The sequence below is a fragment of the Asterias rubens genome, chromosome 5 (genome assembly GCF_902459465.1).
Source record: "Asterias rubens chromosome 5, eAstRub1.3, whole genome shotgun sequence".
NCBI classification, from domain to species: Eukaryota; Metazoa; Echinodermata; class Asteroidea; order Forcipulatida; family Asteriidae; genus Asterias; species Asterias rubens.
Window position 1 is genome coordinate 12,942,763 of NC_047066.1, and position 26,917 is coordinate 12,969,679.

General features: G+C 39.9%; 1 protein-coding gene across 1 annotated transcript; it reads left to right on the forward strand.

Moving 5' to 3' along the window:
- Window positions 1-146: 146 nt before the first annotated feature.
- LOC117289990 (transducin beta-like protein 2) lies at window positions 147-26,917 on the forward strand. Its single transcript, XM_033771194.1, has 12 exons — window positions 147-378; window positions 9,261-9,455; window positions 10,550-10,601; window positions 15,682-15,744; window positions 16,327-16,435; window positions 17,754-17,859; window positions 19,157-19,243; window positions 19,995-20,130; window positions 21,590-21,639; window positions 23,080-23,262; window positions 24,424-24,613; window positions 25,278-26,917. Exons 1-12 carry the CDS (start codon window positions 201-203, stop codon window positions 25,318-25,320), a joined length of 1,392 nt encoding a protein of 463 aa, XP_033627085.1. The 5' UTR covers window positions 147-200; the 3' UTR covers window positions 25,321-26,917.

Sequence of the window (26,917 nt, forward strand, 5' to 3'; positions counted from 1 at the left end):
CGCTGTATTATAGCAGTGAAATTAGCAACAGCGTACTCTGGTAGGCAATTTTATTTTTCACCTGACAATGCAGTAGAAACGTTTTGGAAGTAAGACTAGTTGACCTCACACGTTGCAAAAATATTCAGGTCAACCGTATTCCCATTCATGCATGCAGGACCGTTACATTTGCTAGGAAAGCCGCGGCGGGAACCTACAAAATGTCTGGAAATGGAATCAAAGATGGGATGGCAGAAGGGCAAGAATCAGAAACATTTTTCTCAGCAATAGTAGTGACTTTGTCGTTAGCTACGGTGATTGGTTTGTTGATGCTCGTGTGTGGTTTTGGGACAAGTGGCAGCAGTCAAGGAAACGCCGAATCAGAAGACATCAGCAATGGTAACGTACCCAAAAAACGCAGTGATACTTTTTTTAAATAGTACAAATTACTGAGCTTCGTCTTTGGTCATTGACACTTTTTCAGACGCCCACTTTTTTTGGAGAGATATCCGTATCCTGCCACCACTTTATCATCTATTATTTTTGGATAACTTTCCGTATGGCGCCACCACTTTTTCACTCATTTTTACAAAAAGGGATATATCAATCAGGTAAATTAGATACATATTATATTATTTTATTTCGAATGAAAAAGTGGTGGCGCCATACGGAAACTTTTCCATGGAGGTACATACTGCGACTGTAACAATAGCTAAAATTATTAACTCGACCAGAGTTTGATTTACAATGACCAGATTCGCAATGATGAGTTGAACAAGCCAGTGAAGATCTTTTTCATTTAGTTTATGGGCGATTCCGCGGTTACATGCGTTACGCTTTTTAGCATCCTCCATCCTTCTCCATTCTCTGGCTGCAAGACTACTTTGATTTTAGTGTTCATCTTTTGTATTTTAAAACCTGAATATCTAGGCTAGATCCCCATGTTCACACAAAAGTGAAAGATCAACTGGTTTAGCTGAGAGAGCTCTGCGAAAAACAGTAACACAAGGAAAGACCAAAAAAATACAGAACTTCATTTCAACTTTGTCCTAAAACTAACCAGTCGGCTACAAATTTGTTTATATTCATCTTCCTATACTGTGCAGAAACCTCCTCTGGAGTATACTCGCACATTGTCATCAGGTACATTGCTAAGGTTTATTATACCAGAATAATTACAATAATCCAAGTGTAACTTTTTTAGTAAAATTGCAAGATAGTCGGTAACACGCGGTACGGTAACACTCGTTACAATTTTTCCAATCTACATGTTTGTTTATATGTTATTTCAATTGTTGAGTTACAAATTCTCAAAAAAATATCAACCAATATCAGTTGCACATCATTATCATATTTAAAGAGCAAAACATTTTTCTTAACGTTTTGCTCTACATATCACAAAGTTTAAGGTAACATGCGTTACGGTAACACGCAGTACGGTAACACGCGTTACAATTTGTCTTGCTACATTATTGATGTTATTTCAATTGTCGAGTTACAATTTCTCAAATTTATCAACCAATATCAGTTGCACATTATATTTGAAGAGCAAAAAAGTAGCTACAGACCTTTTTATTCATTTATTCTTTAGTTGCTCTCGTGTACATATATCCCAAAACTTGTAGTGCATGCAATTGTTTACTATCACGGGTTCTCCAGTTTCCTAATAATATGACCCCTAAAAAATAATGTTTTGTCATCTTTAGGACTTGCCAACATCTAATTCCTTCAAGCAGGGGGCATCCCTAAACACTAAAGTAATTTTTTTCACTTAATACTTGCATTACTTCACCACAGAAATAATCCCAATCATTAACCACAAAAAACAACTCCCCACGCTTAGAATCATTAATTTAACCCCGCCCCCCCCCCCCCCCCCCATTCAATCGACATGTCCTTTGCTATGGGATGTTGAAAAGTTCCACTTCATTCACATTGTGCTTGCCTACCAGGCCATGGAACGTGGCTGGCATATTTTAGTTTTTAAACTGTGTGCTGTGCCCATCTGACCCTTGTATACAGTGTATTGGGCTTGGTAACACACGTTACACTGGTAACACACATTACATGGTAACACGCGTTACAGTTTTCGGAGGCTCATTGTGAAGCGGTGGTTAAGAATTCACTGTTTTTACATGAGCCCTTATTAGTAGGAGGAAAATTGAAAGTTGCAGCATTTGAAACCAGGTTGTTTAGTAATTATATTTAAAAGGGTGTGTTTTAGTAACACGCGTTATGCTCTCTGACATGTCTGAGAGTACCTCAAACCAAGTGTTGACACACACAAGTGTACATTGAGTTGTATTGAAATTTAACATATTTTTTCTGAAAGAATACTGCCCATACTTGCTCTCATTTATACTTTTTTTAAAGAAAATTGATACTAGCTATAAAAATAGGCCAAATTGATAAAACCATAAAAAACATTACTTTTTTTCCCACCAAAGCATGCAAAGTGTACTATTGGAAAAGTAATTTTTGTCACAGTTAACAATCCCCCCCCCAAAAAAAAAAAAAATCCCCTGACACTTGGACATGTTTGGAATGATATAAAGATAAAAATTCAATTCTGGGAGCAATTTCATTTATCTAAGAAAATTCCACCTGTTCATGGAATCGCCCTGTGAGTGGTGATGAGTGTACTGCAAGCTCATGAAAGAGATTTGAAAGATACATGTAGTTACCACAACAATGACAGTAAACACCGGGCTTGTCCCATTCTGAGGTTACAAGCCCAACGCTAAAACCTCAGGTCCGGCCTGTGGTCCAATGTTTATTTTGAGCCCTGATCAAGATAGTAGGGTGTACTGTTTGGTGAGGAGCTATACATGTAGGAGGAGGTTCCAGTCTGCATTCAGCATGTTCAGGCATAAAAATAATAACAATACTCAAGTACTCAATACTCAAGTAAGGCGGGAGATGGTACAACATTCATTGTTATACACCTCTCTTAATATTTATGCATGAGGTACGTCACAATGCTTACCCAAAACGAGGCGATGGGCGCAGCCACTGCAAGTGATGGGGGAAGTGCGCCCATAGCCTCATTAGCAGGCGGCCATTTTGGATAAGAATTATGACGTCATGCATAAGTATTTAAGAGAGGCGTATACCTCGGTAACAAACTGTGAAGTTTGATTGGTCGAGACCCAATCATGCGACGCGCAACAAAAACGCATGTTACATGGCTTGGCGGGCCGGGCCGATATCATGAAAAGTGATGTACACTGGTGTACATCACCTTGATCGTTCCCAGCGTTGGTCGATTTCCAGCGCCGTGTACGAAACAACCGCGGGATTGAGGGAACTGTGTCTTGTTCGTCTGCTTATTAACATTGAATAGTCCGTCGTGATAATTTTTGAAGATGACAACAGAACTTCGAGAAGAGGAATAACAATTATACAAAGTTATAGCAAAACAATTGTACACCCTCGAGGGTAAATGGCACCCTCGGCTTCGTCACGGCTTCCATTTTCCCCCTCGAGTGTACAAAACGCCATGAACTCCGTCACAACGTGCAACAATGGGAGACTTTCTGGGACGATAGAGGGCAGCAGACTTACCGGGTAAATCCATTGTTCTCAGAATTATGCGCATGTTCAGAACTACGTAAACAATGGGAATTTACCCGGTATGTCTGCTGCCGCCTAGCGTTGGAAAGTCTCCTATTGTATTTAAATGTTCCGCCCCACCTTGTAAATCGTCCCAACTATACGTACATTAGTTGGGACCGGTCCCAACTTGAGTGTTAAAGTGGGGTACCAGCGCGTTGCAGGGTACCAGGGTTGTTTTCTGCTGCTGTGTGTGTGATGTGACAGATTCATAATATAGAGATGCATAAGAACTAAGGGCGCACTGGCCTATATACGCGCCCGGGCATGCGCGCAGGCGGCCATTTTCTAAGTTGACAAAATTGGCATCCCACAGCGTTTGTTTTTGCGGCCATTTTGTAAGTTGAACAAAACAGCATCGCGTAGCGTTCAATAAACACAAACTCCAATGTGTGTTTCATATTCAACGCGCGTACATAATGGCGCACGCATGACTCCTTGCGGTCCCGTCTCCTTTGTGCAAGAAGTATCGCCCTCTAGTTCTTGTACATGTATATAACTCTATGGACAGATCACACAGTGTGGGCATTGGTGCACGTGGTAGACTGCCTCATGGTGTGAGCTACATGTAGTTTTGAACTCAAGTTGGTAATTGTTTAGTAGTTTAAGGGACGGTACTTTTGTGGCTGGAGCGTGGCGGTGCGCAGTAGAAGGGTTTGAGTGGGTAAATTAATTATTCTCAAGAAATTCTTAATATAGTTTTATGTTGAAAATTACAGTGTTACGCGTTTGAGCCTACATTGTACTTGTACAAATAGAGATGAACTTGTGGGCATCAAACAAATAAACATGCCTACATATGTACATGTACGTGTAGGGGCCAAGACTAACGTCCGTCGATGTCGGTTTTTTCCCATAACCGTTATATCGAAAATTTAATATCGAGTATACTCGATATATCGAGTATTTCCCGCGCGCAAGATGGAAGCCTAAAAACAGCACTTGGTACACTCATGGAGGTAGACATATATATACCATAGACTGACAGTTTAATAGGGTTACATTTCAACCTGTTTTTGTCTGATCCCCCGAACATGTTTGTAGTCCAAACAATTTCAGATTGCGTAGTCCCGCCCCGATTATTTCTGGTTTTACAACAAAGTATGATCGCCGCTACCGCTGGCTTGGCCAATTGGTGAACGCTCACCACAATTCTCGATTCGTGATTGGCCATGATTGGCCGTCTCAAAATGACACAGAGCCTTTGTGAGTTGCGTGACTCGCCGACATTAAGGTGTCAGTTGCCGATGCATTGACGTAGAAGTGTCAATCAAGTTGTCCGACGGGCGCGCGGACTACCTTTACGGTTGAAAATGGTTGAGATAATCATCGAAAAAAAATCACTAGAAAGTCCCGCAAAACACAGACCTACCACTCAGCGATCACAATATACAACGCACGCAGCATGCAGTCACATAGTCTCCAATAAAGGCTCGTAGTCTTTTTACTTTGCATTCTATAACAAAGGCAAGAAACATTGAATGCTAGAACGCCCTCTATTGTCGAATAACGCAGTGCATCACGCGATACCGCCTTGACCAAAGACTGCATGTCTCTGCGCATGCTTGGGCAAACGGGTTTTCCCCCCGAATTGCAATAACCATACACGCTGGTGTACGCACGCAATAGCCGCCGACAGCGTGGTCTGCGAAGCATATAGTTCCTCGGAAATGTTAGCTTGTTTACCGAAAACAACACAACGTGTAGGCTTTATTTGACCAAAATGACGCCATTACGATACCTTGGATTGATAGAAAGATTATTTTACTGTATAACGTAAGATTGTTTTGTTTTGTCTTGTTGATTCGGGGAAGTTTTTGCGGGGTATTTTTGCAAAGTCAATAATGCTGTGATGAAGACGCATTGATTTTGATCACATGCACAATGGGAAGTTGCATCTTAAACAGCCGATAGACTGGGGCAGCAGCTGCGGTTTCTTTTGGTCGTGAACTTCTGCGGCGGGCCGACGGCTGATGGCGAAAACACAAAGAACATGCAGACATACTTGGTTGTAAAACGTATTTTATTTAATAGGGCAACTCAAAATGATGAAACTACATAACGACGACGGCTTTTCTAATACTCAAACACAGATTTCTTTTAAATAATCGGACACTCTTTTGGTATTTTCGATATCATTTTAGGAACATCGAAATTTTCGATATATATCGAAAATCCGATATTACGATATGATTATAAAAGTGACATCGGCGATTTCGATGTCAAAAAAATATCGAGTTTTTGAGTATTTTCGATATATCGACGGACGTTAGCCAAGATAACTTGAACAAGCGAGGTCAAGTTATTTCTACAGTTGGGACTGGGGGTCCCAACTAGAGTAATGACTGTCCCAACTGTAACAATGACTGTCCCAACTATAGGGCCTAGTTGAGACGATTATCAAGTTGGGACGGAACATACATATGTACAAACTGTACCGCCATGACCACATTCCAGTTGTTTTGTTTAGCGCTGTAAGGTCAAAAACACACTGGTGGGCATTTCCAAGCCAAAGTGGACACAACTCAGAAAGAAAACATTGTCCACTCTCATTGAGGTACTCTTGACCACTTGGCCCTGGCTGTCTTTAAAGGAACACGTGGCCTTGGAACAGACAAGTTGGTCTTTGAAAAGCGTTTGTAACTGTTTGTTATAAAATGCGTTTATGATTAGAAAGATATTTTTAAAGTAGAATATAATGATCAACACAAATTTTCCTCGAAATTGCGTAGTTTTTCTTTTACCTCGTCGACTAACACAGTCGGCCATTTATGGGAGTCAAGTTTTTTACTCCCATAAATGGCCGACCGTGTTAGTTCGCAAAGTGAAAGGAAAACCACGTAATTTCAAGGAAAATTTGTGTGGATCATTATATTCTACTTTTAAAATATCTTTTCAATCATGCATTCTACAACAAACGGTTACAAACGCTTTTCAAAGACCAACTAGATCGATCCAAGGCAACGTGTTTCTAAAACCTAATGGTCTGATATGTCTGAAAGAACAATAGTTACTGCTGTTCAAAACAGTAAAGAAAGAAGAACAAAGGCAGAAGTACTTACTGTATACCAGCAGAAAATAAGGGCAGATCCTTGGAAGAAATTTTCATTCCGAAACCAACCTGTAAAAATCAAATTGTGCCTACACGTTTCTTCACACTTGTTTTAGAAGTTGCTTTTAAAACAGTTTCATTTATTAAAAATTAATTTGTTCGGATAGTGTATAATAATGTATTTTCCAGTTGGGAAAACTGAAAAAAACTTAAGATTTTTTACAAACGGGCCCAATGTTTTCAGTATATAAGCAGTTTCCATATAGGGTAAACTGGGGTAAAAACGCCCGTTTTTTTCCGCTACATATCTCCTCTAATGTGTGCAAATATAAACTTATTGTAATCATGCTGATCAGGGGAAATTGTCCACCCTTTTGGGAAGGAAGTTTGGCGGGTGTTTTTACCCGGGTCACGGGGTAAAAACGCCCGCCCACATTTTGTATGTCAAAAGATGATTTTACAAGAGATTTTCACATAGTATTTAATACTCAGGGGAAACTATATAAAATACAAACAACTTTTCAAACACAGAAGATGATTATCTACAAACTTTATCGATTGTAACAGTTATTCTTATGTAGCTTTGAAGTCAAACATTTGCGTACATAATTTGCACACAACAAATTTGTAGGCTTATGACTGACCAACATTGCTCAGCTAAAATAATAACACCGATACATTGTACATGTAGCTCCAGCTTAGGGTCTACTGGTCCAGGGACATTACCCCCTAAAGCTCATGGTCACTGAAATACCTCCAATAATCAAGGGAGACTAATTTCATTTTGAAGCTAGACCTGTTTTGTTGTTACTTCTGCGATATTGACCACCAACTCACCTTGGTGCTGACTTTGAACGCGTCTGACTCAGTTTGTGTTCTTATTTTGTCTTTAAAGAATCCTCTATTGGTACAATGACACTCACACACACAAACAATTTGTTCTACCTAAAACTGATGGGTCTACCCTACATGTATTCAAATTAGATGATTTAAATATTAAAAAAATAAAAAATAAAGAAGTGTATACAAAATAAATAGATTTGACCCTTGAGCATGACCTCTGTTTCATCTCTTATGGTATTGGCGAGTTTGGGGCAATTTCAAAGGGCAGGCCCATTGCTCAAAATCTAGAAAAGAATAATGTTTGTATAGATAATTAACAGAATCCACTTTCAAAATTGATTTTAAGCCTGATTTTTTAGGGGGGATCCACTTAAGCCTTCAAAACTTCACAAATCTACTGATATGAGGGACTTTTTGAGATTTTTAACCCCCTTTTGCCCACATGAAATGTCAGTTTGCTTGTGCTAAGATTTTCATATTAGGTCAGTGTCTAGGTACATGTATCTGAGTGTTCCAACTAAGAAAAGTCATTTAAAAACTTCATTTGATGTTTGGCATGGGTAGGAATAGACCAATACAAATCCAGTATTGAACGCTCTGTAATTGATCAAACCTGAACAATAAATCGTCAAAAATACATTGTTATTCTAAACATAGTGGACTTCCAGTAGCTAAAAGTTACTCACCCCAAAGAATACAGCTGAAGAAAGTTCTAACCTTGAGGCTGCAATCGCTTTTTACATCAAAGATGCTACCGGGCGTTTTTGCCCCGAGGCCTCTGATTTTGCTTGGGGTAAAAACGCCCACTCCAAAAACATTACTGAGCAATTCTTTATAAAAAATTCTAGAATTTTGATGATGTTGTATTGTGTAATTAACCCTTGTCAATACATGTATATATCAACCAAAAAATAGAAAAAATTGAACGTTTTGTTCCTTTATAAAATCATGTGAAGTACTACAGGCCAAAGCTACGATGGTCAATTTGTTAAACTTTTTTTTGAAAATTGTTTTCAACTTCACCTACATACCCTTAATATATGACAATGAATTAAATTTTTTGTATTATTAGTTTTTATACAAGGGCTACTCAATAGAAATAAATCCCATTTAATAATACATCTTGTAATTTTTTAGTAACGGTAGAAACATGTCAGGTGGGCGTTTTTACCCCATGGGCGTTTTTACCTCAGTTTACCCTAAGTCGTTACATTTTATATCCATGGAATGCACAAGAAATATCCATCAAACTTTAACCATAATGACCATAAGTAGGATTTGAAACTTTGCATGGTGGAAAAACGATATAGAAAGGTTTGCGGTAACACCATGTAATGACTATCTCTAATGAGTTGGGGTGGTTCTGAAAAGAACCGTTGGTTTCAACTCGACGGTTGGTTTCGTAATGACCATCTTCTACTTTTCCTTGCATCGCTTACGCATACATGTACATGTGTGTGTACCTCCCCTGTACTTTAGATTGGTGTAGCACGAGATTCCAAAATATACATTTTTTAATATTTAGGCCAGTGTAGATTGTGGAATAAACTTTTCACCCGTAAATAAATCATTTCTGCATTTGGAAAACATTGTCCACTTATTGAGGTACATGTACTCATGACCACTTGACCCACTCGCCCTGGTTGTTTTTAACTTGGGTCTGACAAGAAAGAACAATAGTTACATGTACTGCCGTTCAAAACAGTAGAGAAAGAAGAAAAAAAGCACAAGTACCAGCAAATGAATGATCCCCCTTCTACTTCTTTGCCAGCAGAAAAGACAAACAACAAATCCAAGAAGGCGAAGGGCAACCAGCCGGGGAAACGACAGCAGAAGCAGCAGGTCAAGCGTGGGGGCCAGAGCACCTTTAGCCACCCCCTTCTTGCCTCCACCCTGAAGGAACACAGTAGCAACGTGCTGGACTTGGACTTCAGTATGAATGGAAAATACCTTGCCTCATGTGCAGAAGGTAAGTCTACGTGTAATCAAAGGTGTTTTCTTTTTGTATTACCATTGAAACCAAGAAATGACAGGTCCAGTTGTAATACACACTTGGTGTGTTCAATTAGCTTCCCCGGGTCGGTGCATGACGTTACCTCAAGGGGGCGAGTGTGATCGTTTGATTAGCTCTTTGTCGGGGGCTCACCCGAATGAGCACCGTGGGGTCGATACAGGGAAGATAATCGAACGCACCCACTGAAGAGGGAGAAGATTGTTGATGTGATTGGAGAAGATTGTTGATGTGATTAATAGTCCCTTCCTTGGAGTCAATGCAAGGGACAACGCGACAAACAGGGCCATGTGGAGGAGAGCCATAGAGAGAAAGCAGGCCAACTCAGAACAGACTGGACAGCAGCCTTACAACTGACATGATGATGTGGTTATTACGTGACATTTGAAACACTCCCCTTAAATGCAGGGGGGGGGGCAATTTTGAGGCCTACACCCACCCTCCTCGCGTCTTCACCTTTCTTCACCTGGGCCAATATTACAAACCTTCCAACTGTACCTATTTTCTATGGAACATCCCTAATCTTGGAGAATAAGAAATAGAGAAACTCCCTAATTCTGAAAATCTTGTAAAAATACTAAATTCACCCGAAAAATAAGAGAATTCGGTAAAGAAACTTTCCTTCTTAATATCTTGCATTATATGGCAGTGATCTTAATTTTCTGGATCTTACATAGATGCCAAAATCCTTGAAATATTTTGTTACATGCCCATTTGTGCATCAGTATTCATAGACTGAGATACATGTATTGGTGCCTAGACACAGATATCTGGCCCGATGTCCCTGTTTCTGACTTTGCTTTGTTTGCAGGTACATGTACATGTATGCCATTAATTATAAATATTACCCATTTGCCCATTTTGGCTTGTTTCTCCATACTTATATAAAAGACAAACGACTAATTTAATATAGCTTGACAGCATCAGAAATGTTGTTTTGAATTGAACTTAAATTGAAATTGATATTCTATCAACCACGGTGTCAATATGTAAACATTTCCCCTTTTCCAATATCAATAATTTGGTGTTTTTGTTTGCTTTTTTCTTTTCAGATCGTACAGTTCGAGTGTGGAGCGTCAAGGAGTTTAAGGATAAAGTACACAAGTATGTTTTGAACAACTCGCTGCACAATGTTTGTGGTGTATAGCTCTATTTGAACCCACATTAGGCTATTCATAGTGATTTCAAAACTTTTTAACTTTTTAAATCGTTGTCGAATGAAGCTTTAGGTAATAATAATAATAACAAATTCTTATTCATAAATACCTCAGACAGTTTTGTTATTCCTATTGGTGGAGAGCGCGTCACGTTGATGTGTATAAACCTTTGTTTATGACCAGTAAAAAGTGTTGAAACATGGGTGTGACACGCGAGCTTGCACCTGTGCTTATAAGACTGTTTCTTCATTCCTATCGGTCGAGAGCAATGGCTGGGACAGTTGTGCCACATCACGCGATACGCGCGACGCGCACAGCGTTCCCTTATAAGGAGTTGTTTACAAGAGGGCCTTCTAGTTTCACAGCTGGAGGGGTGTTGTGCTGAAAGAAATCATTTAACAATTATAATTTTTTATAACCAAAAAGTGTTGATGTTTTTTTACCGAAAAGGTATTTATGAATGGGAATCAAAGTTTGTTGAATCAGTTTTTAACTCGTGGTATAAACGCGCCGAGGCCTGGTTCTTGATAATTTACCTCGAATTCGTCTAGGTAAAATTATCAAGAACCAGGCCTCGTTGGGTTTTAACCACTAGTTGAAAACCTCTTCACCACACATTGATTCCCTAATTATAGCACATTTCACAATAAACTGTATCAATGCACTTTACACATCAGTGCCCTGGTCATTGGGCCAATAACATCCCTTTATTATTTCTAATGACAGCTCCCTGCTGGGGAGTATACGGCCCTTAAGCTGCCGTTGCGCTCCGAAGGCCTTTTCATTCACAAATCAACATGTGCCCTTGCAGTAAGCTTGGGCGATATCGATTTATTTTATTCACGATATATCGCCGACAATATATCGCGATATTCGATATAATCGCGATTAATTAAATTTGTCTTCAAACTCCAAGTAAAAGTTGTAGAAGAGACAGTCATAGCATAAAAGAGGTGTTCTACTGACCTATTCTTCTGGTTTTACTCCAAACCCATGGGGTGCAAGATGTCTTAGCTTGCAACATCGCGATATTTAATCGATATCCCGATATATCGCGATCGCGATATATTGCGATATATCGCGATATCCATCCGATATCGAAATCGTTTCCAAATTAATATCGAGATATTCGATAATATCGTGATATCGCCCAAGCTTACCTTGCAGGTACCCATTTATACCCCTGGGTGAAGAGAAGCATTTGTAGTAAACTACATGTATCTTGGTCAAGATCACACGCCCTTTTGTTCTTAATGTACAGTTGTGTCATTAACATGTACTGTCAATGCACAAGCACTCACCCTCCCCCTTACTTTTTGATAAAGATGCTTCTCTTTTTGTCGGGACAGGTAAGTTCATGTACAGATACAGATACAGTTAGTACAGTAGCTTAGGTAATGATCTTTCAGCCACTGCAAACAAGTTCAAAGACGTGCATATTAACATGTACCCTCCTTGACTGACTTTGGGTGCACGCTTTTTAACTGGGCCGGATTTCACAAAGAGCTTAATCACAGTGTCTAAGTGAAGTGTAAAGTTACAATACAAATTACTATGGTATACTGACACTTTGTCCTGCAATCAATTTTATTGCTTTGTGAAATCGGCCCCTGGTTTAAAATATTTTAAGAGATTAAACCGGCAGGTAAGTATTACATGTAGTGTATACAGGTCTGATCCTTCTTTTTCAGAAGGGCAAGGCTTTTCTTCCTTGGGCATCTCTTATAGGAATTTTTCAAGGGGCACCCACGGAAAGTAAGGCAATTACCTGCCTGCATTTATGATTATCAGGCCTGATTACACTACAAGCAAATGTAGTTTCTATTAAATGTTAAAATGTTTTTAACTGTCCTTTTGATTTTGAAGTGGTCGCTTACAAGCGGCCAAAGATGTTGGACAGCAACAAGGCCAATCTGCAGTACATGTGCTTGAGACATCACACGATCGTCCAGCACTTGAGACTGTACATGAAGCATCCCTACCACAGACACATGTTGGACAGGAGATGTCCAACCTGAGGTACTCACGACAGAAGCCCTCATGCAGAGCTGTACATCGAGAGAAAGACACTTGCCGAATAAAGACTCACAAGCTGTATAAGACAGGCCGACTGCAGATGGACTCGAATGAGATTCACAAACCACCAGAGAGGCGGCAGCAGGAGACCCACTCGCTGCTTGAGAAATATCCGGTACAGGAAACCTCACCCTTGATGCATCTAGAGCAAGCAAAGAGCCAGGCAGAGGAAGTTGTACGACTTCTCTTTAAAGGCTCATTTGACTTTACATTGCAAGACAGAGATTCAGTCCAAGAAGACTTTTCAGAACAAGCAAGCGGTCAAAGAACCTCGATCGGGCTGTACTCATCACAAGAGGATAATCGACAGGAGACACATCCTTTACAGGAGAAATACCCAATACAGGAGACCTCAAGTGAGACGCGAGAACTACCCCAGGAAAACCAAGCACAGGAAATGTTTCAACAGGTCGGAGAGTGGGTTCAAGTCAAGCCATTTCAAGAGACAAATTATAGAACCTCAGATGGGACCATAATACCAATAGAGAATTGCCTCGGGGATACCAACCTTCTGCATGACAAATACCCGACACAGGAGTCCTCACATGTGATTCATCTAGGACAACAGAGGAACCAGTCAGAGGAGGTACTGCAACATCTCTTTCATGTGACACATCACATTCTACCGGATGGAGGTTATATGCCAGATCCAGATGCCTGTTCAGCTGATTTCTATGATAGCGTACTGTTTTGAAAAACAAACTTTTGAATAAAATCTTTTTGCAAAAGTATTTGTATAGATCTGTACAAAAATCCTTTTTTTTTTATTCAACCAAATATGAGATTACATAAGAATAACTATAAAGTCAGCTGATGTGAGAGAGGTTCTCAATACAGTTGAAGCTGCCTCAACAAGACAGACGCTTGATTTTGCAAGAGCTCCCTCGATTAGAGAAGATCCCACCTTAGTTGAAGCATGGACAACAAGAGAGGCACCTGATATAAAAGAACTCCCAAGGTTGGAGAAGCTTTCAATGAAGTTGAAGCCTCCTTAATAAGAGAAGTTCCTGATATTGCAAGAGCTCCCAGTGTAAGATACATGTAAGCTCCCCCCATGTTTGAAGTCTGATAAACGAGAGGTACCTTATGTTGCAAGAGTTCCCCAGCTTAAAGAAGCTCCCAATACAGTTGAAGCCTCCTAAAAAAGAGAAGTTTCTGTGTTAAGAGAGAGTATTGGCTTAAAGAAGCTCTCACTACAGTTGAATCCTGATTAAACAAGAAAGGCACCAGATGTTGCGCGAGTTCCTAGCTTAAAGAGGCTTTCACTACAGTTGAAGCCTGTCAAACAAGAGAGGCACCGGGTGTTGCGAGAGTTTCTTGGTTTGAAGAAGGGCCCAATTCAGTTGAAGCCTGTCAAACAAGAAAGGCACCTCAAATTTGCCTCAAATTGGGCTGAATGACGTTTTCTGCTGAGCCCTATTGTTGCTGCTTTTATTGCAATGCCCTTTGAATAATGGTTGGTAACATTGACCATTGTGCGCATTCGTGCAATTTCATGAATATTCAAATCAAGGTAATACAAAGAAAATGCAGGCAGATGGAAGTGCCAAAAGACGTCAGTTTTGATACAGGTATCTACTCTCCCGTTATTTGTGTTGAGTCCGACAATAAACATGAACGCCACCATGAAGCCTTCTATCAACAGGCTTCTGATGTCGCAGGAGTTGTTTCTGTTGTCACAGCATGGAGTCTTCTTGAGATTTTACTCTGCTCAGTGTCTCCATGTTCTATTTGCACCTCCACCTGTGAAAAGGTAGCTCTTTTATCCTCCTTCCCCTAGCTTTCTTCTAAACTTTCGACTTAATGGCACACCTTGCTAAGCTTCAAGCATCACCTGAAATTGACCAAGCGTGACCATATCTCATCCTCAAGTTCACCAAATCGTACAAAAACGTATCAACTGGCGTATCTAAACCTGACATTTCAGAGAAGTTTCACGATCAGCTACAAATGGCCAATCGTGGTGTTCGTAATGGATCGGTACCTAGCATGAGCTTCTTCAAAATGTGACCCACTGGGGTTGGAACGTGTTGAGAAGATACAGTTACGCCCGTATGACCTAAAGATCAGCTCATGGAGATGATCAGCTATTACAGCCTGGCATTCCCAGCGCACTGTTTTCGCTGTTTTATTAGCTGTTTTATTAGCACGGATACATTGACACTGCATCATTGCAGTGTTCTCTGCGACCCACTGGGGTTGGAACGTGTTGAGAAGATACAGTTTAGCCTGTATGGCCTATAGATCAGCTCATGGAGATGATCAGGTATTACAGCCTGGCATTCCCAGCGCACTGTTTTCGCTGTTTTATTAGCATGGATACATTGACACTGCATCATTGCAGTGTTTTCTGTGACCCACTGGGGTTGGAACGTATTGAGAAGATACAGTTTAGTCCGTATGGCCTATAGATCAGCCCATGGAGATGATCAGCTATTACAGCCTGGCATTCCCAGCGACTGTTTTCGCTGTTTTATTAGCTCGGATACATTGACACTGCATCATTGCATTGTTTTCTGTGACCCACTGGGGTTGGAACGTGTTGAGAAGATACAGTTACGCCCGTATGGCCTATAGATCAGCTCATGGAGATGATCAGCTATTACCAAGTAGAGTTGTGCAGGTTTGTCTTCCTTTAAAGGCAGTGGACACTATTGGTAAGTACTCAAAATAATTGTTAGCATAAAACCTTAATTGGTAACGAGTACTACGAAAACCATAACCACTATCATGCAAATAGCCGTACAATTGCCGTACAAATTTAAGCTTTTGTATTGGTTTGGACATAAACATGGATGCGCCCACACGGCTTCAAAACCTTAGTGCGTTTATAACGGGATGTTAGCGCTCTAGTCAATACACGTGTATATAGCTCTATGGTGTTTCTTGACACATACATTGTATTTTGAACAACAAAACTATCACTCCACATTTTGCTTTTTGTTCTACAGGTGTTTAAGAGGAAATGTTGAGTATGATCACGTGACCAAGATCAAATTTAGTCCAGATTGCAAGTAAGTAAAACTTTCACAAGTTTAAAACTTTATCTCAAACTGTCAAAGGCCTCTTTTCTTTTTAAAGATGGCTCATTTAAGGGTGTACAAAAATCATGAACCCCGTCATACTTATCGAAGACAATGTGTTCAAATGGTTACTCATGTTTGCGATGTACTTTGAGATTCCTTACATGCAAATGTAACATGAATAACCAATTTGGTGTGTCTTGTATTTGATACATGACACCTTTTTCTGGATGTTATCTTTGTTGCTGAAGTAGATCTGGGTCTACCAGAACTTCTATTAGGGTAACAGTTTTTAAACCTTTTCAGTAAGGTTATTACAGCCAAAGAAATCTCAAAAGTTGCCCATATACATTTTGTAGCACATCACATGATTTTTTTGGGGACAAAATTCATGAAAGTGTTCACAATTTACATGTTTAAATTACTGTGGTGTATTCATGCATGACATGCACAATTTGCCTCATGTCAGATATAAATTCATGGTACATGTAAATTTACTTGGAACAGTAAATGTCACCAGTATCTTTTCAACATTTTTATTGATTTGTTGCTGATTTGTCTTTCATTGTAAAGGGCCTTCATCACCAGTCTGTCAATTGGTAACTGCATAAGAGTCTTCAAGATGGCCAAGAAAGAAGATGGTTCCTCCAGCACAATCTCCGCTTCTCTGGACTTCCCCAAGGTTTGTCACATTCTTTTGTAAAAGAAGACCTGATGTTTCGACCGTAGAACAGTATTTCTATTTTACCCTTTTAAAAAGACTCTGAGAACCGTCAAAACTTCAGGCCATTAAATATTCCATACTGGTTCGTTTGGTTGGAGCAGTTTGCAACAGCTAATTCTATTTTCAAATTCTTTGATGGTCACGTGCCTTCAGGAACTGTATCCAAAATACAAGTATTTCTGAATTTTGTTTCAATATGTCTAAAGCCCCACTCATACTTGGTGCGAATGCATAGCGAATGTAGACGTCACAAATTCGCAACAAATAATTCGCAGCAGTTCAACTCTGCTCAACTCACTTGCACATATCGCTACAAAAGGAGACTTGTAACGTCAAATTCACCTTAAACTCGCTTCGTAGGAAGTATGAACCAGGCTTTTTTGGCTTTAAACAAAAAACTCTTGAGATAGAAAAAAAAAATTACATTTGATTTATCGAGTGCTGAGGATGCTGTTCCCAGAAGCTCCTAGGAATTTTCAGCGGGATTTACCAAAAAGTTGCAAATGCTATCATTTTAGAATATTAATATAAACCACAAGGGAAACTGACTGGGTAAATTTTGAAATGATTTTGGGGTTGAACAAAGAATTGACTAGAGTGGGATTCAAACCAACGACCTCCGGATTAACGTGCCGGCACTCTACCAACTGAGCTATCTAGCCCTATGTTGGCGGTGTCCCTATTTTGTCAATATCTTTGTTTGGGGTGTCGGTCAGAAGCCATACAACCGTTAACTGCCGTGTAGCCAGGGATCACACCCAAATTACGATACAACCTGGGAAGCGGCAGTGAGGGGATCACCTTAAGGGGATGCAACTTTTTGTTTCAGATATCAATATAAACCACAAGGGAAACTGATTTTAGAACATTATAAGTGTACTCCTAATCAATGACTCTCACCCCTAACACATGTCTAAGCTTCTGTGGGTTTCTCTGGCCTTCCCTGGCCTTCCCTTAGTTTTTTCGATTTTGTTTACCGTCGCACCACCACGAATTCAAAAATATAAGACTTTTATCTGAAATTTGTTTTTTGCAAGGATGATATTCTTCCTACTTAAGTCTGTTTCCGATTTTGTTGCCCTCGGAAAAGGCTAGCAACCCATTTTGGGGTATTCTACATTCCTCAGATCTCATCCCTGCATCTCAGCTGTATGGACAACCATTTATAAACTGCTTAAATCATAAACTAGATAAGATTTACCAAGCAATATTTTAGGGAATAAAATATAACTCAGTTTTTCACTCTCTGTACTTTATTTTTCCCATGTTGTAATAGATACTTTCTACAGATATTATCAACATTGGTCTGGGATCTCATGCCCATGGTAGCTTTGTCATGATGGCATACAAGGACACTACAATCCAGATATGTGATGTCAAAGGTAGGTCATAGGGTGAGGACCTTTGACCTTTAGGTCATCTTCCGACGGGAGCATTTTAAAAAATTTGACATAATCACATACACCTGTATTTCATTGGACTGCCAGAATGTTCAACTGGATTGCAACATTGATGAACTGCGAGGAACAATCCTACACGAGTGAGAACGCGCGTTGACACTTTGGGTGGTTCAATGGAACATTGTGGGGGTCCAGAATACTTTATTCGATCGTTCAGACTTTTGTTTTAAGGGAAGACACCTGGGCCCAATTTCATGGCTCTGCTTACCGTAAGCAAAGGATCATCGCTTAGCAGGGAATTATGGCTTGTGCGTGTAACCCTGAAAAAGGGTACACTTAGAAAATGAATGAATAAAGCTAAATAAAAATGCTAACTATGGGGGCACTCCCTTGAACAAATGAGAAAAACCAAGATCGGATAGGGCTAAGACGCGAGGAGATGCAAAAAAATAGGAACAGTGACTCAAAGTGTAGGTATCTCAACAAAATAATAAAAAATAGCTTTATTGACTATAAATCAATCAACAAAAGCAGTATTAAACAATAAAAACCTCTAGACCAAACTCAGGATCTAAACTTTCTTCCTTAAAAACCTTAAATTAAACCTGTCAAACCTAAACCAAGATATTTAACTGAGACTCAAAAACCAAAACTAAAATACAAAACACAGTTAAACCAGATTAAAACTAAAACCTGAAGCACTACTACATGCGCGTGCATATTGCATGTTACTAGGGCTAGGCATTCTTTGCTGACACAGCTTGCACGTACATGACGTAAGAAGAGAATGGAATTGTGCCCTGGACACCCCTGTTGAGCAAGACACTTGACCATAAACTGCTCCTCTACACCAAACCAATGTTTAAAATTTAAACACTTGCGACCCTAGGCTGTGCTCCGTGGTCATAATGGGTTGATGTGGCTGGCAGCCAAAGGCCCCCTTGCATGCCAGCTTCTCGAACACGTAGCCGCGTCCTTCACAATTCAGCTTTCAGCTGCGAGTAAGGACGATTAGCCCCCCAAATTATTATTACAAATTATTATAAATGGGGGCCTAGGCGTGATGAGATGGTATAACGTAGAGTAAATCCCTTTGTACCAGTATAAGCAGATTGGGGTTGTATGCTCCCCAAAGAGTTTGTGGAATTTTTTAAGTATGCCTGATGCCCCAGGGATAATCAAGTTGTAATGATCGCCTTGATTTGAACTACAGTAGTAATTGTATAAGCTATACAAGAACCCAATTTTGTTATAATATGTTTATGTTGTCTACATTTAGGTGAGATTCTTCAGTCCATCGATACGCATCACATGAATAACAATTATGCAGCTGTATCACCATGCGGGCGCTTCGTTGCTTCATGTGGTATGTACTTATTTAAAGGCAGTGGACACTATTGGTAATTACTCAAAATAATTATTAGCATTAAACCTTACTTGGTGACGAGTAATGGGGAGAGGTTGATAGTATAAAACATTGTGAGAAACAGCTCCCTCTGAAATGACATAGTTTTCCAGAAAGAATTGATTTTCCATGAATTTTGATTTTGAGACCTCAGATTTAGAATTTAGGGCTCGAAATCAACCATCTAAAAGCACACAACTTTGTGTGACAAGGTTTTTTTTTTTTTTTTTTCATTACTATCTCGCAACGTCGACGACCAATTGAGCTCATATTTTCACAGGTTAGTTATTTTATGCATACGTATGAGAGATACACCAAGTGAGGAGACTGGTCTTTGACAATTACCAATAGTGTCCAGTGTCTTTAAAACATTCCAGTTCCACCTGTCTCATTTCTCAAAATGTTGAGCCACAAGCCCTGTGGTCTTGTGAATGGACCCTTCCCATGAAATATGCTAATTACATTCACGCATGCGTACAGACCCTGTTGGTTGGCAAACGCCATAGAGTTGTGCACTAAGCAGACGCGCAATCGCGTCTGCGTCACGCACCTATTAACCGTGTACAAAACAGCGCGATGTTCCCTCATTTTGCCAACCAAAACGTTAGTGCACACGCGCTATGTGCAATTTACATATTTCATGGGAAGGGACTATTTGTCACCCGAAATTTGAGGCCTGCTCAACTTGAGTGTTTCTGTTTCGAATCTGAAGGTTTCACCCCTGATGTTAAAGTATGGGAGGTTCTCTTCAACAAAGAAGGCGACTTTAATGAAGTCAAACGTGTGATGGATCTGAAGGGACATAGAGCTAGCGTCTACTACTTGTCATTCAACACAGACTCAACCAGGTGCGATCTATAAATCTTTGATTCGTTTTTAAAGATATTTTACAGGATCAGTAAAGATAAAAAATGTCATTTCTTAAAGCCAGTGGACACTTTTGGTAAACAGTAATGTCCAAGGGCCCACACTGTGGTATCACAACTTATATATAAAATACCAAACCTGTGAAAATTAGCATAGTTAAATACTTAATTTATGCTGTTTTATGCTGTCTCAATAGAAGTTTCTTAAGGATTCAGGCAAAACATTCCTATCAGTTGTCGCCCGACGTCCGCGGATATTCGGATATTAAAAGAATATCCGGTTACTTGGTTGTAATTACAGGACTATCCGGTTTATAAATAGGTATTCGCGCCAGTTGCGGATATCCGGTTAAAAAAAAAAAGGCATTCGCGGTTACGGATAGGAAAACCTATTCGCCATTAACTGGATATTCAAATTATTCGCCCAGGCCTACTCAAAATGCATAAAATAGCAAACCTGTGAAAATGTGAACTCAATTGGTAGTCAAATTTGCGAGAGAATAATGGAAAAAACACTCTCTTCGCACAAGTTGTGTGCTTTCAGATGCCTTGATTTCGAGACCTTAGCGTATTTCTTGGATTCATTTCAAAAATTTTAGTCAGAAATTACTTCTGTCTCAAAAACTATGTTACTTTAGAGGGAGCCATTTCTCACAATGTTCTAAACTCAACAGCTCTAGCTCAAATGCTCATTACCAAGTAAGTTTTTATGCTAACAAATATTTTGAGTATTTACCAATAGTGTCCATGCCTTTAACAGGCATGTTATTCTACATTGTTTTGATTCTATTTCAAATATTTTATTCATGATCACATGGATAACAAATGTGATAATTTTGCTGTCATTTATTTCTGATATATGTATTGAACATCAATAAACTGTGTTTTGTTTTTTACCCGACATATCTCACTTGCGTAATAAGCGAATAAGTCATGCCCCCCCTTTTGTGGATTGTTACCGCCCCCCTACCATCGACGTCACGTCGGGAATTCAAACATATATCGTCGGCAAAAAGAGTCTGGTCCCTAACTACACGCGCCTAGGTACCAGGCCACACAATGCACACGTCTCTATATGCACACAGCCAGGGGGCCCGACGGCTCGGGTTCCCGACATGACGTCACGTTTATGCTCCCTTTGAGGGGCGGGGTGGGTTCCCCTTATCTCTTGAAAACCATTTTTAAAATACTTGCGCATTTAATAAAAAATAATAAAAAATATATTAGGTTTAAAAAGTCATGTTTAATCACTTAAATTATTTTTAAAAACACTGCAGCCACCCTTTAATGCTTAAGGGCACGGGTGTCGAGACAGGTATAAGACCCCCACTCTGGTAAGAAACACCAGAGCTCAAGTCTGGTGCACTGCACCACTCGGCCACGACATTACACAAGTGATGCTTTGAATTTGTACCAACTTTGCTTATTTTTTCCCCCTCAGAATGGCAACTGTTTCAAAGGATACAACATGGAAACTTTGGGACACAAATGGTGAGTGACTTATTGTAAACTGCAGAACTTTCCACATGCACAGTTTGGACCGATTTTTCACCCCTTTTACGCTTTTATGGTTTTGTTTCTTTTGACAATTGTTTTTCGTTTGACCTTTTTTAGCAAATTTTGTTTCCCCTTAAAGACAGTGGACACTATTGGTAATTGCCAAAGACTAGCCTTCACAGTTGGTGTATCTCAACATCAGCATAAAATAACAAACCTGGGAAAATTTCAGCTCAATCGGTCATCGAAGTTGCGAGAAAATAATGAAAGAAGAAAACACCGTTGTCACACGAAGTTGTGTGCGTTTATATGGTTGATTTCTAGACCTCAAGTTCTAAACTTGAGGTCTCGAAATCAAATTCGTGGAAAATTACTTCTTTCTCCAAAACTATGGCACGTCAGAGGGAGCTGTTTCTCACAATGTTTTATACCACCAACCTCTCCCCATTACTTGTCACCAAGAGAGGTTTTATGCTAATGATTATTTTGAGTAATTACCAATAGTGTCCACTGCCTTTAAAAGCATGGATTGGGTCCCTGAGAACCAGCAGGAGGTGTGTTATGGACAAGCGGTCCAATAATATCGGGAGCAAGATCTTAGAGACCAAGTCATTGGGTCTGGGTTCAAATCTTGCTCATGAAATTTGTGTTCTTACAATCAGGGATGTAATTTCTCCGGCTTTTGGCGGAATTCCGGCTTTTTCTACTAAAAAAGTAAACCAACGTGAATCATGTGAATCCGTTGAGAAAATCGGGGGTAGATTGTACTAATTAATTATTCATGTTGAGTTTTGCATGCCGAAATGTATTTAATTGGTTTTATGATGAACGTTCTACATTAAATTTTATTGCCATTATATGAGAACGAGGTGGAAACAGAGCGCTGGGTCGGACGGGATTTTTTATTAAATGACGCTAAGAAGACGCATAAGTTGTGATCGTTCTCACATTGGACCCGTACGGTTTGTTGTTTTTACTGGGTAGGAGCGTGCTTCTTTCACCAAGTCTAGTTCGATCCAATTAACGCGTCTGCTGTGCTTACGTATTAATGGAATGGGGGAACAGACTCAATGTGTAGCAGTGACCTCGTTTTGTGTCTGCGCAATGTGCGGTGGTTTTACGCATGGTGATACCTGTGCAAAATTTTAAAAACCTCAAAATGCACGAACAATTTAGAAATTGCGTGTCGCTAATGCTAGTAGAGCAACAGAGACCAACGCTGCGCTGGAGCTTCTATTTTTGGTTTGCGTGCACAATATGGCAGCATTCTTTGCTCAGTCATCAGTCGTAGTTTGCCAGCAATGTCCGTCCACACCACCAATACAATCCATACGACGTAATACTGTGTCACATTCATGTGACGCATGAATCGGGCCCTTCTGTTATAATGAACAGTCAAATCAGCTAACTCTGTTTTCCTGTTTCTTGTTTTAGTCGAGTACAACAAGAACCAGGACCCATACCTTCTATACACCGGTACTTACAACCACACTGGTCCCAGTTTATTGGCCCTGTCCCCTGATGCTCACACTGTTGCCATTGCGTCAGGGGTAAGAATAATGGTCTACAACGCCACCACTGGGGAGGAGGAAGAGAGCTTTGAGGATGTACACACACGTAAGAAGATTGGTTCACAAGGGGTTGATTTCACAAAGAGTTAGGACTGGTCCCAACTAAAGGCCCGGTCCCACTGCAGCGATAACGAGAATGATAATGATAACAACGCAAAGAGAACGCATTCTATTGATTGAATGAGCGTGTGCGTATTCTGCGTGGAGCAATTCAACCAATACAATTCGTTCTCTTTGCATCGTGATCGTTATCGTTTTCGTTATCGCTGCAGTGTGACTTGGCCTTTAGGACTAGTCCTAGGAGATTATTAAAAACTTAAAGCTAGTCCTAAATAAGGGATGAGTAAACTCATCCCAACTCGAGATAAGACTAGTCTTAACTCTTTGTTAAATCCATCTCTGTACATTTACAAATCATTTTGATGGGGGGGGGATTGCTGCGTAAAGTGCCTTTTGTAGGAGAAACTTACATGTAATGTACATTTGAGAGTACTATACATTTTCGTTTTGGTTTTTGGTTTTTTTCAAGAGTAAATTTACCATTATCCCCTTAATCAAGTCACTTAACTATTATTGCCTCATCCTTCGGACGGGTTGTAAAGTCGTTGGGGCTGTCTGTTGTGCAATACTCTTGAAAGGGCTTTAGTACATTTATTTTTAAAAGAAGGGTTTTGCCAGAGTGTTTCTGTCAATCGTTGCATCAAGTGTGTTGTGTTGGAGTGTTTACAATGTGCAATATTTTATTTGTACTTTTTCAAGATTCAATTTACATGTATGCCCTAGTGTTCATTTCACACATTAAGCTCTGGTGTTTCTGATCGGCAGAGTGTGGGTTCAGGCTTTGTTTTTGACACTTGTGTCCTTAATCAAGTCACTTTAACCATTATGCCTATTGCTTCGGACTGGTTGTAAAGTCGTTGGGGGCTGTCTGTTGTGCAATGCGCGTAAAAGAAACCAGTACATTTTTTTTTGTAAGAGAAAGAGAAGGGGCCTGCCCAAGTGTTTTTGACACTCATTGTAGCATTGTGCACCCCATCACTGTATCTTAATCTCTGATTTGATAAATTTGCGCCAGAAGTGTCATTTATATACTTTTTTCTGGTGATGCACAGAGTTTGTAAACCTTAAGGGTTGTATTATCTGGGAGATTTCACATTTTGTCAAGTATCATGTTAAGAACCATGTACTCTGACTTCACTCCTTTCAGAACCCATTACCAAAATTGGCTTTGACCCTAGCAACCGGTTCCTGGTATCCTGCGGGGATAGACACATCCGAGTCTTTCACAATGTGGTCGGTTACCGGTCGAACATCGCCAGCATGGAGAAGAAAATCAAGATGTCCACGACGACGAAGACGCAAAAAGAGCGAATGCAGAGTCAAATAAGACTGATGAGGTACATGTAATATGAAAGCGTCTTAAAGACACTGGACACTATTGGTAATTGTCAAAGACCAGTCTTCTAACTTGGTGTATCTCAACATATGCATAAAATAAAAAACATGTGAAAATTTGAGTGCGATTGGTCATCAGAGTTGCCAGATAACTGAAAGAAAAAACACCCTTGTCACACGAAGTTGTGTGCTTTCAGGTGCTTGATTTTGAGACCTCAAATTCTAAATATAAGGTCTTGAAATCAAATTCGTGGAAAATTACTTATTTCTCAAAAACTCTGTTACTTCAGAGTCCCAGTCGTGACACCTGTGTCCTTAAGCAAGACACTTAACAAAAAAGCTTTGTCCTTTGGATGGGACATAAAAGAACCCAGTGCACTTATCTAACAGAAAAGGGGTTTACCCCGGCGTTCCTGGTTTGATAAGCATCATACGTGTAAATTGCACCACAGTATCTTGCTAGAGCACCTTGTAAACCATTACATGGTGCTACATGCATGTAAAATTAGTTGGTCTCATAATTCAAACGTAGTCCAACAGTCATGTACCTTGCAGGAAAATACTCAGTGTTAAAGCGCCCGGATATGCGCGCTGTATAAGAATCCACAATTGTTATTATTATTATTGTTATAAATGTCCTGAGCCTTGATTCTCTTTCTTTCACAGTGAGTGTTTAGCTGAGATTCTTGGTGAAAGTCCAAAGGTCTAGCTCCAGGAGATGTGCTTCATTCCATCAGGGAGCTTGAGTCTTATCCAGTGAGTGCCTGATTTTATCTCAATGGGTTACCAGTGTGTCAGGATTATGTGAGCAGCCATCTTGGAAAGCCAGATCATTTATAAATCATCGTCATCCTTCGTCAGCTTCAGTACACAAGATTTTATTCCAATGGACATTCATATACATAGTGCTGATGTGCTGGGCTTCATTTCCAACATGGAGCTCGAGTCTTATCCAGTCAGTGTCTGATTCTATCTCAATGGGATCAACAGTGTGTCAGGATAGAACCGCCATCTTGGAAAGCTGTAACATCAGTTATAAATCATTTGTCATCCTTTTTCAACTTCATCAGTACACAAGATTTTATTCCAACGTTAGTTGCTCGAGGACACATGAGCCATGACCAGGCTTTGGATCCACACACTCGCTCGTCCATGACACGGCACAAGTGAACTGACTTCAGTCTCTACATGGTCTACGGTGAAAGACGTACATTGTGTAAAATTGACTTCAGCATTTTTTTCAATTGTAGCTGGCTTCGGTCACCAGCCCTTCATAATTGCCCAGCATGTATTGTGGAAGTTTGCCAAATCTCACATTCAGCATGTTCAGAGCTTCACTAGTCAGCTAGTGGAAAGAAATTGTCTTATTAGACTAACACTACAGCTTGATTTATAGACCTTCATCATTCTCCCACCATCTTTGTTAAGTTCCCAGTCTTCAATTACTGAAAATATCCAATCGCAGTATACCATGCCAAAAAAGCACCAGACTATTTTACCCTTCGTTCAAGCCTCGGTTTGGTTCATCATTGATTTGAATGGGAGAAGAACTATTAATGGCTGGATGATGATAAAGGTCCACTGTCACCATCTGGGTCATGTTCCCTGTTACCAATAACCGTAATGAATGCTAACATGCATTGCTCATGGCACCAGACTATAATTTTGTAGCCTCGGTTTGGTTACAATGAGTTGGAATGGAGTAAAATCAAGATGACCACATCGTGATAAATGTCTTTAGCTTGATCTGTGTCATGCATTGAAGTACACGTATAAGACATCATTAAAAACAGCTTGAGTGTTGACAAAATTACTAAGTTTTCTGATGGTTCAATTAAGAACTTGATGTATTTTTCTTTTTAATGAATAATGTGAATTTTGTTGATACAACTACAACTCCATTTGTTAACCAAATGTTATTGTTTTCATGAATTTAAAACTAATTGTGAGGGCGATTTACAATACATTGCGCCCTATACACAGTTTAACCCATTAAGGGCCATTAATTTCCCCAAAAAGCGGTTGACTAAAAACAATCATACTGGCAACTCAGCATGGCACAGGCAGTCAGAACTTTCTTAAGACGCAGTGAGAAAAGGGCCTCTCCTTTGCATTATACTGCTAGAGGGCGCACTGTACTGTAATTCACCTGAATTGTTAAAGGCACTGGACACTATTGGCAATTACTCTAAATATACATGTACATTTAGCATAAAGACTTGCTTGATAGTGAGTAACAGAGCTGTTGATAGTAAAACATTGTGAGAAACAACTCCCTCTGAACTAACGTAGTTTTTGAGAAAGAT